At 38.3% G+C, this 16,137-nt stretch overlaps 1 protein-coding gene across 1 annotated transcript; it reads left to right on the top strand.

The window, feature by feature from the left end:
* The first annotated feature begins 14,950 nt into the window (after positions 1-14,950).
* LOC142639236 (dirigent protein 22-like) lies at positions 14,951-15,502 on the top strand. The gene has a single exon (XM_075813376.1). The coding sequence runs from the start codon at positions 14,951-14,953 to the stop codon at positions 15,500-15,502; it is 552 nt and encodes a 183-aa protein (XP_075669491.1).
* The last annotated feature ends 635 nt before the right edge of the window (positions 15,503-16,137 follow it).

Raw genomic sequence — 16,137 nt, 5'->3', positions numbered from 1 at the left:
GACATCACCCTAGTACGACAGGAGCCAGTCCTGACAAGAGCAGCAAAAATGACATTAATCGTTCCTAAGGGAGGTCTGGATGAGTTGTTCCTTTGGTTAATCAAACCTGAGTGGCTTCCCTGTCCATTGGGATGATACACAAATTGTTTCAACTTGCCTTCACTAACCAACTACTCCAAATGGTTCCATAGTGTCTGGCAGTTCTCGGTGGTGTGACCTACGTCCTGATGATAGTGGCAAACAAGGTTTTGGTTCCGTTTCGTAGGATCTCCAGCCATCTTGCTGGGCCATTTGAAGTATGGTTCCTTCTGGATCTTTTCCAGCAACTGATGTACCAATTCTCGGAATACGGTGTTGACTACCTGAGGAATGGCTGAATCAGACTGCCCAACGAAATCTCTCCTCGGCCTGTTGTTATTGTATCTATCCAACTTGAAATCCCTCCTCTCCTAAGGGATAACCTTCCCCTTCCCCTTACCTTGCTGTTGATCTTCCTCAACTCTTTTGTACTCATCAATACGATTCATGAGCCGACGTACACTCCGCACAAGCTTTTTTGTTAGAGATTTCCTTAAGTCGTGATTAGTAGGGAGGCCCACCTTGAAAGTGTTAATCGCCATCTTATTGAAATTGCCATCAATTTCATTGAACATCTCCCAGTATCTATCAAAATACATTTTCAAGGTCTCTCCTTCCCTTATGGCTATGGAAAATAACCAGTCTAAAGGCCAAGGAACTCTACTGTATGTAATGAATCGAGACGTGAATGCCCTAGTGAGCTCCATGAAGGAATCAGTAGAACTTGCCTTCAGGTTGTTAAACCATCTCATAGCAACAAGTCCCAAGCTAGAGGGGAAGACTTTGCACATTAAGGTTTCATTCTTAGAGTGTACCGCCATCCTCTGATTGAAATGACTCACGTGTTCCACTGGGTCTGTTCTGCCATTATAGATGGTAAACGTGGGCTGAGTGAATCGTCGTGGAAGCTTTCCCTTTTCAACCCTACGTGAGAAATGTGACTTGGAGATCTGGTGCAACGCCTTGCTCATAGCATCGTTTCCCAAGCCCCTAGAGGAAGACTTCTTATCCCTACGACTAGGAAAGTCGTCTTTCTCATACGAGAAAGTTTCACTAGGAGGAGTCCTGGACCTTGGCCTGTAACTACTACCTTGGGAGCCCTCAGAAGAAGGATCAGAAAGAGATGGTGTCCGCCTCCGTCTCGCACGGCGCAACTTCTTCTTAAGGTGATCAATCTCCTTCTGTATGGCCTTCGTATCATCCTTCTGGGGGACTCTGCTTCCACCACGCGAACGACTCCCACCAGGATGCACCGTATGTACACTACCCTCTCGATCCCTCTCACGTTCAAGACGTTGGAAATGATCCTCACGCTGGGACCCCTGAGACTCTGCATGATGCGGACCTGAGCCTGCCATAGTGTTCCAATTCCTTAAACACAAGATTTCTCACAGACGACGCCAATTGTAAGTGCACAATTTGTACACGGACCCAACTAAGTGATGAATTCAGGCCCAAAAAGCCTTATACAATGAAATTTGTAAAGCGTAGGCTTGAAACCTAGGTTTTTTGAATATTGGACAACAGATAGGTGGGCTAGATCACAACTATCAACGCAATCAATGGATGAAAATGACAGAAGACTCTCCTCGGACGTAAGCCGAGGATCACTTGTATTGCCTTTCTTTCTTCAAACAAAAGATTACAATTGAAGCTAAAGTGTACAATGCTTTTTTCCTCTCTTTTCCTTTTTTTTTCCCGATCCCCCTCTATAATGCCGTTCTCTTCCCTTTATATCTCCTCCCTTCTTTCCTCTATCTTCCACGTATGGATCCAATCAATGATCTAGATCTTTTTCCTCTCTACCGCCCTCTGGAAGTCTTCAAATAACAGCTGTAAGACTGATTTGTACTGTTCAGATGTCATTTCCCCATTAATGCTGCCAGAGTGGTAGGTGTAGGGTCTTTAATGTGGTGGTAGCAGCCTTTTCCCTTGATATTTTCTCATACGTTCTTCCTCTCTATAACTGTGTGGAACACATCTTTACCCACCAAGCTTTCTAAAATTCTCTCCCTAAACATCATGACATATCATACGATCTTCACTTGACTTAGCCGAGGAGATACCTCTCCTTGGACAACCTCATCAACCTTTCTAACAAGGGCTGGCTTGTGGGCCTCAAAGGCTATGCTTGGACAGGCTCACACCACCAAATCAGGCCCAAGGCCCAAATGCGTGTTTTGACATTTTACCCCCACAGTTTCATTTTGTTAAAATCATTTTATTTTTCCTTTTAAAAATCAGTCCATTTTTTAATGCTTTAACGTGGATTTTTAATATGTGGATGTGATTTTAAAAATAACAATTAAAATATTTTATTATTATTTTAGTAGCCACGTAGGCATAAAGTGTGCTAGCTATGCAATCCATTAACTATATAAGCATATATTTTTCGTTAGTGAGTTAATAGCAAAGACCAAATTGACTTCGGGTTGAATATAACAGGGATTAAATAAACTGTCACCAAAATGTAGGAACCAAATTGACTTCAAGTTGAATATAACAAGATCAAATAGATTGTTACTAAAATGTAGGGATCAAATTGGCTGTAACCTGAAAATGTAAGAACCAAAATGATGTTTTCACCTATTAAAAATTGAAGTCCTTAAAATTTTAACTTCGTATGAAAATTTTTTATTGAGCTTTATAACATTTTTTTGGTGTAAATGCACTTTTGGTCCTTATATTTTGACCCGATTTCTATTTTAGTCCCTACATTTTATTTTTACCACTTTTAGTCCCTAAACCAATTAACGCATGACATTTAAATCTTTACCGTCAACCAACTAACAGGGAAAGCTGAGGTGGCTGATGGAGAGAATTAAAAATCATTAAAAAACATTAAAATAATAATAAAAAATTTTATTTTGGTATTAAAAAATGCCACATCAACGTATAAATTTAAAAACATAATTTATTAATATTAACTAAATAAATAAATAAAAGAATTAAAACCCAAACATCACAAAATTAAGATCTAAAAAGTATCTTAAACAAAGTTAAAAAACAAAATATTCAAAAAATTTTCTTTTTCATTAGAATATTCAAAAAAACATGTTTTTTTTTTCCCCCAATCTGGTTGGAAACATGTGCAGACCATCTCTTTCTTCCAATTCCATTTCCTATTACAATTCCTAACTAAAACCAAACAAATCCTTATAAACCAATTTCTCTTCTCCACTTATCAAAAAAAAAAAAAATCTCTTCTCCTTTCTCTAAGCTATTCCACAGTCCCCATCAAATCTCTCCAAACATCTATCTCTACCTCTCGATCTCACTCTCTCAGCAAGGGTGATGACAATCATCTGGGGATCAGACGACTCTTCTAGCAAGTTTGATGTGTTCGAGTTCAATTGGTGGTGGTGGTGGTGGGTTGTTTTCCTCTTAATCTCTGACTTTCTCTCTATCTAAACCCGGCTCTATCTCTCTTTCTTGATTGTTTGATTATTGTTGTGGTGGTGGGTTTGATCAGTGGAGGTGGTGGCTGGATTTTTCTATGTTTGGGTAGAAAGAAAATTTCTGGGTTTGGGTTCGAGTGGAAAGAAAATTTATGGGTTTGTGTTTAAGTTTGTTGGTTGGGTTTTTGTTATGTTTGTTATCTGGGTTTGATCAGTGGAGGTGGTGGCTGGATTTTTCAGTGTTTTGGTAGAGAGAAAATTTCTAGGTTTGGGTTTGGGTGGAAAGAAAATTTCTGGGTTTGTGTTTAAGTTTGTTGGCTGGGTTTGTGTTTATGTTTTTTTGTTAAATGTGAGTTATTTTAGTGTTTAGTTTGAAAAAAAATCTTGATTTTCTGGGGAAAATGTTGATAATTGTTCAAGAAAAATTTATGAGTTTGGTTGGGTTTGTTGTTATTGTGAGCTAAATTGGCTGAACTTGTGTGCGTGTGTTGTTTTATAACAAAATTTATGGTTTTGGGTGGAAAGAAAATGTTATGATGCATCGAATTTTTAGATGTGAATTTTTATAGTGTTTGGTTTGAAAGAAATTTTCTAGGAAAGTTCTTTGATCTGGGTTCAAGTTCTTTTATTATGTGTTTATGGGTCTATTTCTTGGATTTATGGGTTTGATTTACTATAGGTTTCAATGTTGACTGTGTTAGAATTTTCTGTGTTAAGATTGATTATGAATTTTGGCCGGTTGGGTTTGTCTTGATTTGGTGAAGAACATGAAGTTCATGTCTTGAAGAAGAAGAGAAGAAGAAGATGAAGATTATTAACAGTCATGTTCTTCCCAAAAACTAATGAGTATTTTTTTTTTAATTTTAATATTTGTTTTTAATTTAATTAGTTAATGTATGTGATTTTTTTTTTATTCCACCGTCAGCCACGTCACCTTTTGCTGTTAGTTGGGTAACAAAAATGACCTAAATGTCAGGCGTTAATTGGTTTAGGGACTAAAAGTAGTAAAAATAAAATGTAGGGACCAAAATGAAAAAAGTGCAAAATGTAGGGACTAAAAGTACATTTACACCTATTTTTTTAATGAAAGAATGATTTCAAATTTTTGATTGATGTGGTCAACTTTATAACATTTTACAAAGTTTTTATTGATGTGGCCAAAAATGTTGATGAGCTTTATAACATTTTACAAAGTTTTTTTTTTTTTTTTTTTTTTTTTTTTTTTTTTTTTTTTTTTAAGTTGGAACCTCTTGAATATTAGAACTTGAAAATCTAACACATTTTTCCTTTTTAAAGAAAAGAACTCATAAAATTTTAGGGAGGGCCAAAGCTAAGAGTATAAATTTTCGTGGAAATTACACTTTACCTCCCTAATACCTCCTTTTACACTTACTTCGCTAAACTATGAAAATAAACACTTAGCCCCCCTAAACTATAACATTTTTTACACTTATCCCCCTAAAAAATGAGAATGCAAATTTTACCCCCTTAAACTATACCACATATTACACTTATCCCCCCTAAACTATGAGCATACACACTTACTTCTCTAAACAATTATCCGTGGAATGTGGTACAAAGATAATTGTTTATGAGGATAAGTGTGCATTCTCATAGTTTAAGGAGAAAGTGTTACATCGGTAATAATTTAGGAGGGGCTAAGTATGGATTTCTATAATTTATGGAAAGTAAGTGTAAAATGAGATATAATTTAGGAGGTAGTGTAATTTCCCTTAAACTTTCCCAAAGGAAAAATGTATTTTGCAAAATTTTAGAGGAAGTCATGCCCCCTTTGTCCATAAAGTGGCTTCGTGCTTGGGTGGTAGCTGAGAGTTGGGAAAGTTATTAAAAATTATTTGTTAACCTATGCTAGAATATGTTATTATTAGCCCATTGGGCTTGGGCCCATTGTACTATTTTATATGTCATACACTCATATTACTTATACAACATCATAGTATCTATACTATTAATATCAGGATTCTCTATTTGGGTTTTATCATTTTATTTATTAAAAAATCCTCACACAAATTTTTAAACTATCTAAAATATTCCTATCTTTTAGTTGAATAATTTTAAATTTTAAAAACACAAACAAATTAAAAGAGTAAGATAGGGGTATTTACTATCTTTTAGTTGAATTATTTGTTATATACGTATATTACTTATGCAACATCATAGCATCTATACTATTAATATTAGGATTCCTTGTTTGAGTTTCATTATTTTAGTTGAATAATTTTAAATTTTTAAAAACACAAATGGGTTAAAAGAGTAATTTACTATTTTTAAAAGAGTTCCTAAATATTAGGCTTCTAAACTTTTATCAAGATTCTAAAACTTAGGACACTATCTCTGTCTCACTATTAAAGATTATTTCACTAAATTCAAAATAAAAAATATCCTTGTAGACGACTAAATTTCTTAGTTCGAAATAAATCAAACAAGTAAAATAGTTTCACAAATACAAATTTGTATTGATAAATGTGTGGTACAATTCTCTGTAATTACAAAAGAGTGAACCTCTGATTCGATCCCCTTGAAAGATTTATTGATTGTAATTGTGGTAATGTGATTTTGATTTGAACATAAGATATTCTTCAATTTAGCTGAGGAATGGATCGAAGATCTTTGAAATGGAATTACAATGAATCTTTGGCTATGAGCTTGTTAGAAATTCTTTGTTCTTCGTGTTCTTTGTGTTCTTCATGTGTTCTTCGTGTTTGATGGTTTGTGGTGGAAATTCTTCGGTGCTTTAGAGGCTTGAATCCGTAGAGCTTCACCAATTTGTGGTTTATTGAGGTTTCTGGAGGCTTTTGAGCTTGATTCCAATGAACTTTGAGATCTGAACGAGTAGTTTGGATGATTTTGCTTCGAATGTTGTTTGTATTCGAGGTTGAAGTTCTTGAAATTCTTGAAGGCTTTGGAGTTTGATTCCGGCAGAGCTTCTGGATTTCTAAACTCAAGATATCTTCTTCCTTTTCTCTGTTTTTGTGTCCCCCTCTTAAATGTCTTAGGAAGGCTTCTATTTATAGGAGTTTAGGGGTGGGTGAGCGACACGTGGTGGAGTTTGATTGGTGACACTTGTCACAACTTGATTGGTCCGTTTATGTCGTCGCTTACACGTGCTGGATTGCTTGTGTCATCGCTTACACGTGCAGGGCTGCTTGTGTCATCGCTTACACCTGCTGATGCAGTTTCATGCTTTTATTTCAATGACACTTGGCAAATTTCTATTGGAATCCGAATAGTGATGGCAAAACCTAGCAGCAGTACGTGGCGCCTTGTAATTGGTTGTATTTTATGGACTTGGTAGTATGATGTGTCAGCTTGTGATAGGTCGGGAATTTTTCCTCTCTACAAATGCCCCCTTGAGACTCGTTCATGCACACAATTTTTAGAGTGTGGTGAATGAATGAGTCTTGAAAGAAAGTGGATTTTTTATACTTGACTCTTCTAGTGAAATAGTTGAAGGTGGTGGAGCTTTTAACAGGATGAAGTAATTGCAGAAGAGTAGACCCACCCATATGAAAGGCTTTGATAAGACCAAGAAAGGGTCTGCCAGTATTTGAATGTGCTCGTGTGACCGAGCTTTCTCAGCAAAGGTTAAGTCAAAGTAATTTCAGAAGAGTATTTTGGATCGTTGGTGGCGATCACAGGGTGTTGAAGATGGAGAAGAGGTGATGATGTTGGCTGGGTACAGCATGCAGAGCTCTGAAGCTAGCCTCTTATTTTTAAGGACTTCTGGTGAAGTTATATCTGAAGGGTATACTTCGGATTACAGAGAGAACATGTGGGAGTGTGGTTGAATGTGCTTGTGTTATCGCATCACTCTGGTTAAGTTGAGGTAATTTCAGAAGGGATTCTGGGCATGTTGTTGTTGATGATGAAAAAGATGGTGATGAAGCAAAGTGGATGGGTGAGGCATACGACACCATGGCCCTGACCCTGCATGTTGAGGGCTTTCTGGCGTAGATGTCTCTGGGACGTACACCTTCAGATGTGGGACTGGCTGCATGCTGAATGAAGTCCGACGGCAAGTCATTGAATGTGCATGTGTGACTGGACCATACTGACGGACCTTAAGTTGAAGTAATTTCAGAAGTATATTTTCTGAAATTCTTCAAGCTGATCTTAAGTTGGAGTAATTCCAGAAAGTGTGCTTTGTGGTACCAGTAATGATGACCTTTGGGCCCCATGATGGTGGAAACATGGGATGAGGCTTTGGTGACCATTCACTGACACCAAAGGCTAATTTCTGATGAGCTGGTACCTTGGAGGTCATCACAAGTGTTGGATGGGAGACAATTTGTAGGATACCCCAACACTTTTTACCATCTTCACCTGATGCAACTTTGTTGGGAAAGAACAACAAATGAAAGATGGAGCTAACTTGTGATCCTGGTTTTAGAGACCAGCCAAGCTGCTGTTTGTTCCGAACCACTGCTTCTATTAGGAGACCAAACAGTTGAAGAGAGACTACAGAAGCCCTGTTTTTAGGAACAGGTGTCTCTGCTGGACTTGGATTTCCTGGCCAACCAATTCCACGGAGGCATGGAAGGTCGATGCAAACCTTGTTATGAATAACTCTATGAACAAATGTGGTCATTATGTGAGGAAACAAAATTTGTTTGAATCCTAAAATAGTGATGATATTGTGAGAAGGGTTATTACTAAACCATGAAAGGGTTGATTTCAAACTGATCATGAAGCGATCTTGGTTGCTAGGTATTGAGCATGATGAGACCATAGTGAGAACTGGCTGTGAGAAGGAGGATTTGAAAATTTGAAAGAAGCAAATCTTCATTTCATGACTCAGTGTATGTGTTTTTTTTTTCTTGATGGATTTAGCAGATCCGGCCCTTCTATTTATAGCGAGGAGATGAAGAATGGTAGCTGGGTAGTTATGAACGGCGGATGAGACTTTTTGGTGGGAACGGTGGATGAGAATGGTAGGCGCCGAATGGGAACATTAGGTTGAAGACTGGTAGGCACCGACGAAAATAATAGGCTGAAGTAGTGACCCAATGTAATTTCAATTTTGAGACATACTTGTGAGAGTTCGTCTGTTTTTGAAAGGGGAGCCTTGATCAAGTCTGGAGGATAATTTTGAGGGAATCTAGACCAAATGGATGGATCTCAAATTATGATCTTGAGAGCTTAAATTTTGGACACCGCTAGTACTTTGGAGAAGCGGATGGAGTTTCTAAGTCCAAAACAAATATCTAGATTTCAAAATCAAAATCTTTGCGAAAACCTGATAGGACAAGTTTTGCTTGAACATCTTGATCTTCGGTCAAAGTTTACATCAAAGTCAATAGTTGTAGAATCACACTATTTTGAGTAATTTTTGATTCTCAAATGAATAAATAGACCCCAAAATTGGAAAGTACACGAAAAATTGAGCAAGACAGGTCAATCTTAAAAATTTTGACTTTTGGTCAAAATTTGTGCAAAAGTCAATTTTTTAGAAATTGGACTGTTGTGCAATTTTCGAGTCTCGGTTGAAGAAACAGACCCCAAAATTGGAAAGTACGCGAAAAATTGAGTGGGATAGGTCCGTTTTGAAATTTTTGATTTTTTTTTTTGGTCAAAGTCAAAGTTAAAGTCTTAATTTGCCAAATTTTTTTTTTTTTTTTTTTTTTTTTTTTTTTTTTTTTTTTTTTTTTTTTTCAGGCGGTCCGGATCCGGGTCGGGTTTTCGGGTCAAACCGGGTCGAAGCGGGCCGAGGAGGATGACGTCATCAACCTGGAGCGCGTGTGACGCGTGCCAACGCGTGTGGGAAGATTACCGGCGCGTGGGAGCGCGTGGACTCATCTGGCGATGCGTGGGAGCGCGTGCACCTGAAGCTGGGATTTCCGGACCTTCTGGCGGCGCGTGGCGGCGCGTGTCTCATCGTTTGGGCTTGAAAATTTCACATCTTGTAGTTATAAGGCCGTAGAAGACTGCTATATGGTCGGCTTTGTGAAATTGTGCACAAATTTGCACAGTTTTGATGGACTAAACCGGTGGTCATCGCGAGCTTGTGGCGGCGCGTGGTGGCGCGTGGTAGATTGTTTGGACCTAAAAATTTCAGGTTTTGTAGATCGAAGGCCGATAGCTCTAATGGTAGTATCAGTTTTGTGAAATAAGGTCCGGATTTTCACAAATTTGGATGAGAAAGTCGTGGGTCTTTTTTGGACTTATGGCTTTTTTTTTTTGGTCTAATTTTGTGGTGGCCGCCCTGACAGGATGAAGAAATTCTGGTGGCCGCTGAATGTTGATTCTTTAGGTCATCTTTGTCAGAGAACTTTGAAAATTTGGAAGATAAGCAAGCTTTGTTGTTGGACTCCTCCTTATTTGTGTGAAGTCTTCCGAAGATTTTTATGGCCTCTTGTCAGAAGATTTGAAAATTTGGAAGAGAAGTTTTGATTGTTGTTACTTCTCCCTTTTTTTTTGTCTGTTTATCTCAGAAATTTTTCTATATAAAGCCACACGGGCATACATACATTTATTCAAAGCATAATCTTCTGAATACAAGTGTAGAGATTTTTTTTAAATTTTTTTATTTTAATAATTATTTATTTACTTGTTATTATTATTAAATTTTTCACTGATGATTATTATTATTTTTTTTTCCAGTGAATCATGATATTTCAAGGATTCGAAGATTGGGCAAGAACCAGCCTTATTTATTTGTAAAGAGAAAGATGACAAGGATGCAAAGGCTACAACTTTGATTGTTCGTCCGCCCATAATTGGAAGATTTTTAGAGAGATGGGGCCGTAACTCTTATCCTCTCAATTTTCCAAAATGGTCACAAGTTATTCACTTTGATGGCGACTCTAATTTGGAGATAGTTACTCTTCTTGCTTCGCATCACAAAAATGTCGCCAAGTCAAAGCCGTACAACACCTTGGGACGAGAGATAATTGCGAAACGCGCCAATTGGGATTCTTCCTTTAGCACGAATGGAGGGTTTTCCTATTTTTTTCTTTATTGGGTTTGGCTAGAAGATGTGCTTGGTCGGTGTAAGCCCCTTCTTGATGCGGTCCACCTTTACAACGTTGTTTTTGCCTTTCTATTCACATATGATTATGATGAGAATCTCATGAAGGCATTGTGTGAGTGTTGGAGTCCGTCTACCAATACCTTCCACACCTCAGTTGGAGAAATTTCTATCACACCATGGGATCTTTCCATTCTTGGCGGACTTCCTTGCACAGGTGCATTTTATGATGAAGTGGTACCCAATGCGCAAGAGCTAGATGGAACCAATGACGAAGGACGACCCTATCTACCGCACAGCTGCCGCTATCTTTTCATGGCGTATCATCACCTTCAAAACCGGTTGAAAAGGCAAGGGAAAGTGAGTGTTCGTGACTGGATTACCTTCTGGTACAGAGGAAACAGCAAGTACCCAGCTTCCAGAAAACCAGCGAGACGGGCAACCATTCCCAAGTGGAGTCAGAATCCCTTTGGCGAGATAAACGAGCCTGGACCATGGTTTGATAAAGAACACGGGGTCTTTGTAGATCTTCAAATTGAGGGCGACTTAAAGGAGGAGACTTACCTATCGACACTTCTTTCCTGTTGGCTATGCATATTTGTCTTGCCTAACAAGGATCTAAATAGCATTTGTCCCAGCACTTTCAAGATTGCTAATTCTATGGCCGATGGTCGTTCGTTTGGCCTTGCTCCCCCAGTACTGGCTAGCATTTATCGTGGACTTAACACTATTGCTTCCTCTCCTACTCCGAGCAAGTCTGGAGCTAGTTTTGCTATTCATTATGTCAACGAATGTCTGGTCATAGTTTTTATTAAAAGCAGTCCCATGCCAAAAGAAGTCGATGGCAGTTCGTATCTGCTTTCGTGCGGACAATTCACTGAATACAGAGGCAGAACCCACACCAGAGTATTTAGTCATCAAAGGATGGGATAGTTTGGCATGAGAATTTGTAGACGACTAAATTTCTTAGTTCGAAATAAATCAAACAAGTAAAAATAGTTTCACAAATACGAATTTGTATTCATAAATGTGTGGTACAATTCTCTATAATTACAAAAGAGTGATCCTCTGATTCGATCTCCTTGAAAGATTTATTGATTGTAATTGTCGTAATGTGATTTTGATTTGAACACAAGATATCCTTCAATTTGGCTGAGAAATGGATCGAAGATCTTTGAAACGGAATTACAATAAATCTCTAGCTATGAGCTTGTTAGAAATTCTTTGTTCTTCGTGTTCTTCGTGTGTTCTTCGTGTTTGAAGGTTTGTGGTAGAAATTCTTCGGGGCTTTGGAGGCTTGAATCCGTAGAGCTTCACCAATTTGTGGTTTGTTGAGGTTTCTGGAGGCTTTTGAGCTTGATTCCAGTGAACTTTGAGATCTAGACGAGTAGTTTGGATGATTTTGCTTCGAATGTTGTTTGTATTCGAGGTTGAAGTTCTTGAAATTCTTGGAGGCTTTGGGATTTGATCCTGGCAGAGCTTCTGGGTTTCTGAACTCAAGATATTTTCTTCCTTCTCTCCATTCTGTCCTTCTCTGTTCTCCTCAGGTATGGGAGGTTTTGTATTTTCATGGAAAGAGATACTCAATTCCATGTCGTGCGCACGAGTTGCCAATTCTTCGAATGTTCGGGGTTTTATCCCTTGCAGGATGTACAGAAGTCCCTAGTGCATGCCTTGGATGCACATTTCTACAGCAGATATTTCAGAAAGTCTATCCTTACAGTCTAGACTCAAAGAACGCCATCGATTGATATAGTCAACAACGGGCTCGTCTTTCCACTGCTTAGTATTGGTAAGCTCCATCATGCTTACCGTACGGCGTGTGCTGTAGAACCGGTTGAGGAACTCCCTTTCAAGTTGTTCCCAACTATCGATTGACTCGGGTTCTAAGTCTGTATACCAATCAATGGCATTCCCTTTTAGTGAACAAACGAACTGCTTTACAAAGAGGCCCCCTTGAGTCCCCGCGTTCTCGCAAGTTTCTACAAAGTGAGCAATGTGTTGCTTAGGGTTTCCCTTTCCATCAAATTGCAAGAACTTAGGGGGTTGGTACCCATTTGGCATTCTCATATTGTCAATGCGTTTTGTATAGGGTTTTGAATATATGAGAGAATTTGTAGAAGAACCTCCATATTGTGCTCGTATGGTATTCGTTATCATGTCCTGCAGTTGTTGGACAGATATTGAGGCCATTGAGGTGGATTGTTCTTGTCGGGGAGTGTTTTCAATTTCTTTCCCTTCATCATCCTTCGCAGATGTGAATTTATGACCATGGCTTGATTCACCAAGATCTTGTACTTCGAGCTTGTTCATTAAAGTTGCAATTTGGAGGTCCTTATCTTCAAGTGCTTTTGTGAGAAGGACGACCCTTTGTTCCATTTCAGCCATCTTTTCTTCCATGGTAGAGGTGTTAGTCATCATGACTGACACAACTTCCACAGATGATGGAGAAGGAAGTGAATTGAAGTGAGCACGTGAAATCTCATCTTTTGGGTTCCCTTTGATGAGAGAGAAATCGTGCGACCAACTTCTTGTGAAGGAAGAAGAGGATTTGCCCCCATACTTGTGGTGTTCCAGGGTGGAGATGTCCTTGTTGATGACCTTGTTTCTTTTAAGAGGGTCTAAGGAGATGATTGTCTGGACCTTGGCTTCCTTGGTTGATTGAGATTGAAGTTGATTGTGAGCTTTAGGTTGGCTACAATTGATTGCTTCAATGCAACTGTTGGTGGTAGCCGTACCAAGTTTAATTGAAGTAGCTATTGTTGAAGCTTGAATGTTCTTGCTAGAGGCCATTGAAGTTGGTAGCAAGATGATTAAGATTTTTTTTCTTTGAAGGAGAATGAGATGAGAGGCAGAGAAGTCCCACTGGGCGTGTCAGAATTTGTAGACGACTAAATTTCTTAGTTCGAAATAAATCAAACAAGTAAAATAGTTTCACAAATACAAATTTGTATTGATAAATGTGTGGTACAATTCTCTATAATTACAAAAGAGTGATCCTCTAATTCGATCCCCTTGAAAGATTTATTGATTGTAATTGTGGTAATGTGATTTTGATTTGAACATAAGATATTCTTCAATTTAGCTGAGGAATGGATCGAAGATCTTTGAAACGGAATTACAATGAATCTCTGGCTATGAGCTTGTTAGAAATTCTTTGTTCTTCGTGTTCTTTGTGTTCTTCGTGTGTTCTTCGTGTTTGAAGGTTTGTGGTGGAAATTCTTCGGTGCTTTAGAGGCTTGAATCCGTAGAGCTTCACCAATTTGTGGTTTGTTGAGGTTTCTGGAGGCTTTTGAGCTTGATTCCAGTGAACTTTGAGATCTGAACGAGTAGTTTGGATGATTTTGCTTCGAATGTTGTTTGTATTCGAGGTTGAAGTTCTTGAAATTCTTGAAGGCTTTGGAGTTTGATTCCGGCAGAGCTTCTGGATTTCTGAACTCAAGATATCTTCTTCCTTTTCTCTGTTTTTGTGTCCCCCCTCTTAAATGTTTTAGGAAGGCTTCTATTTATAGGAGTTTAGGGGTGGGTGAGCGACACGTGGCGGAGTCTGATTGGTGACACTTGTCACAGCTTGATTGGTCCGCTTATGTCATCGCTTACACGTGCTGGATTGCTTGTGTCATCGCTTACACGTGCAGGGCTGCTTGTGTCATCGCTTACACCTGCTGATGCAGTTTCATGCCTTTATTTCAATGACACTTGACAAATTTCTATTGGAATCCGAATAGTGATGGCAAAACCTAGCAGTAGTACGTGGCGCCTTGTAATTGGTTGTATTTTATGGACTTGGTAGTATAATGTGTCAGCTTGTGATAGGTCGGGAATTTTCCCTCTCTACAAATTACATGTGTAAAACGCAATGGATGAGTCTAGTGTTTATATAAAGGCTCTCTCTTTTAAGGTTTTATACATGAACTAGTATACATCGTTTCAGTTTCTCTCTCTCTCTCTCTCTCTCCATCTCTTTTCTCTTATTTTTATCAACAACTGGGACCAAAAAAAGGTCCCTCACCTAGTTTATAAATAGTGATCGAAACCTCAACTAAAAGAGTCATTCTAGCTATAATCCTGGTCCTAGATTACATACCCCTTTGTTGCCTAATTACCCAGTATCCATCCATGGCAACAAACTTAGTACCAAAAAGACTTACAAGTTTATTCTTGGTATTGGTTTTAGCCAATATCACACTTTTAAAAATTATTTCACTAAATTCGAAATAAAAAATAGCCTTATTACACGTGCTCTTATAATGAGTCTAGTGTCTATATAAAGGCTCTCTCTTTTAAGGTTTTATACAGAATAGTATGCACAATTTCGGTCTCTCTCTCTCTCTCTTATATTTATATCAATAACTGGGACCGAAAAAAAAGTCTCTCACCTAGTTAATAAATAGTGACCAAAACCCCAACTAAGAGAGTCATCCTAGCTATAATCCTAGTCCTAGATTACATACCTCTTTGTTGCCTAATTACCCAGTATCCATCCATGGCAACAAACTTAGTACCAAAAAGACTTAAAAATTTGTTCTTGGTATTGGTTCTAGCCAATATCACATATTTAGCCAAAGCTACCGAACCTAAAAAAACCACGCTATCCTTATACTTTCATGACACCCCAGACCGGTGTGACTTCAATGTCAAGGCGATCCCAGTTACACGTATTGCTGGCAAGGCTTGGAATGTCCCCAAAACTGGCACTGTCATTGTCACGGAGGACCTTATCACCAAAACCTCAGGTCAGAACTCAGCTGAAGTTGGCCGTGCCAAAGGCATGTACGTGACAGCAGGGTCGAATGGGTTGGATTCACAAGTTTCAATATCAATAGAGTTCACAGATGAAGGGTACAAAGGAAGCACCATAGAGATACAAGGTATTAGCAACCAATTCATGCCTGGTGCAGAGGTTTCAGTGGTGGGCGGCACTGGGAAATTCCGGTTTGCTAGGGGCTACGCTACTTTTGCAACGCATCACTTGGACATTCCTAACCGTTATGCTATTATTCGGTGCGACATCACAGTGCAACTACATTGTTGTTGAAAATGTTGATGGGTTACGGAGATCAGATATGGACTGGTTGTTCTTGGCCAATAAACAAGGCCTGAGAAATAGGATTACCATAATAATAACTGTCCCATTGTTCAAGAAAATGTATTGTGCTTGGCACATTCTCCTTTAAAAACTAAATTGGTACAATAAAAATCGCAATTTTTATTTCGTAATTTTGATATGAAAAATTATAAATAATTATTTATCACTTTTATATAGATTTATCATTTTTATTCCACCATTCATGGTCACCCACATCAGGATTAATCATTTTTGTTCCATCATTCATGGCCACAATATTGTGGCAAAATTTGAAGTACAAGAATTGTGTCCACAGATTTTGTCGAAAAATATAAGAGAGATTTATTAATCTTGGTGGCCTATTTATATTTATGGCAAAATATTGTTAACCTGGATTATTGTGATCAACTTTTTTTTTTTTTTTTTTTTTTTGAGAATGATTATTGTGATCAACTTAAATAAACAACTCGATTTCATGTTTGAATTTTGAGAATTACTATTTTTATCCCAAACACAGTTGGATATGGCCATCTATAGACGTTGACCATCCAAGTTTATCTCAGGATTTGAAATTAATGAAACCTTGCTAGTGGTAATCCTACCCT

This window comes from Castanea sativa, chromosome 6, assembly GCF_040712315.1.
Source record: "Castanea sativa cultivar Marrone di Chiusa Pesio chromosome 6, ASM4071231v1".
Taxonomy (NCBI): Eukaryota; Viridiplantae; Streptophyta; class Magnoliopsida; order Fagales; family Fagaceae; genus Castanea; species Castanea sativa.
Note: the sequence above shows the minus strand (reverse complement) of the source record. Positions and strands in the feature narration are given on the sequence as shown.

What these genes read in the sequence shown, in the direction of transcription:
- LOC142639236 (XM_075813376.1), top strand. Translation starts at nt 14,951, where the DNA reads ATGGCAACAAACTTAGTACCAAAAAGACTTAAAAATTTGTTCTTGGTA.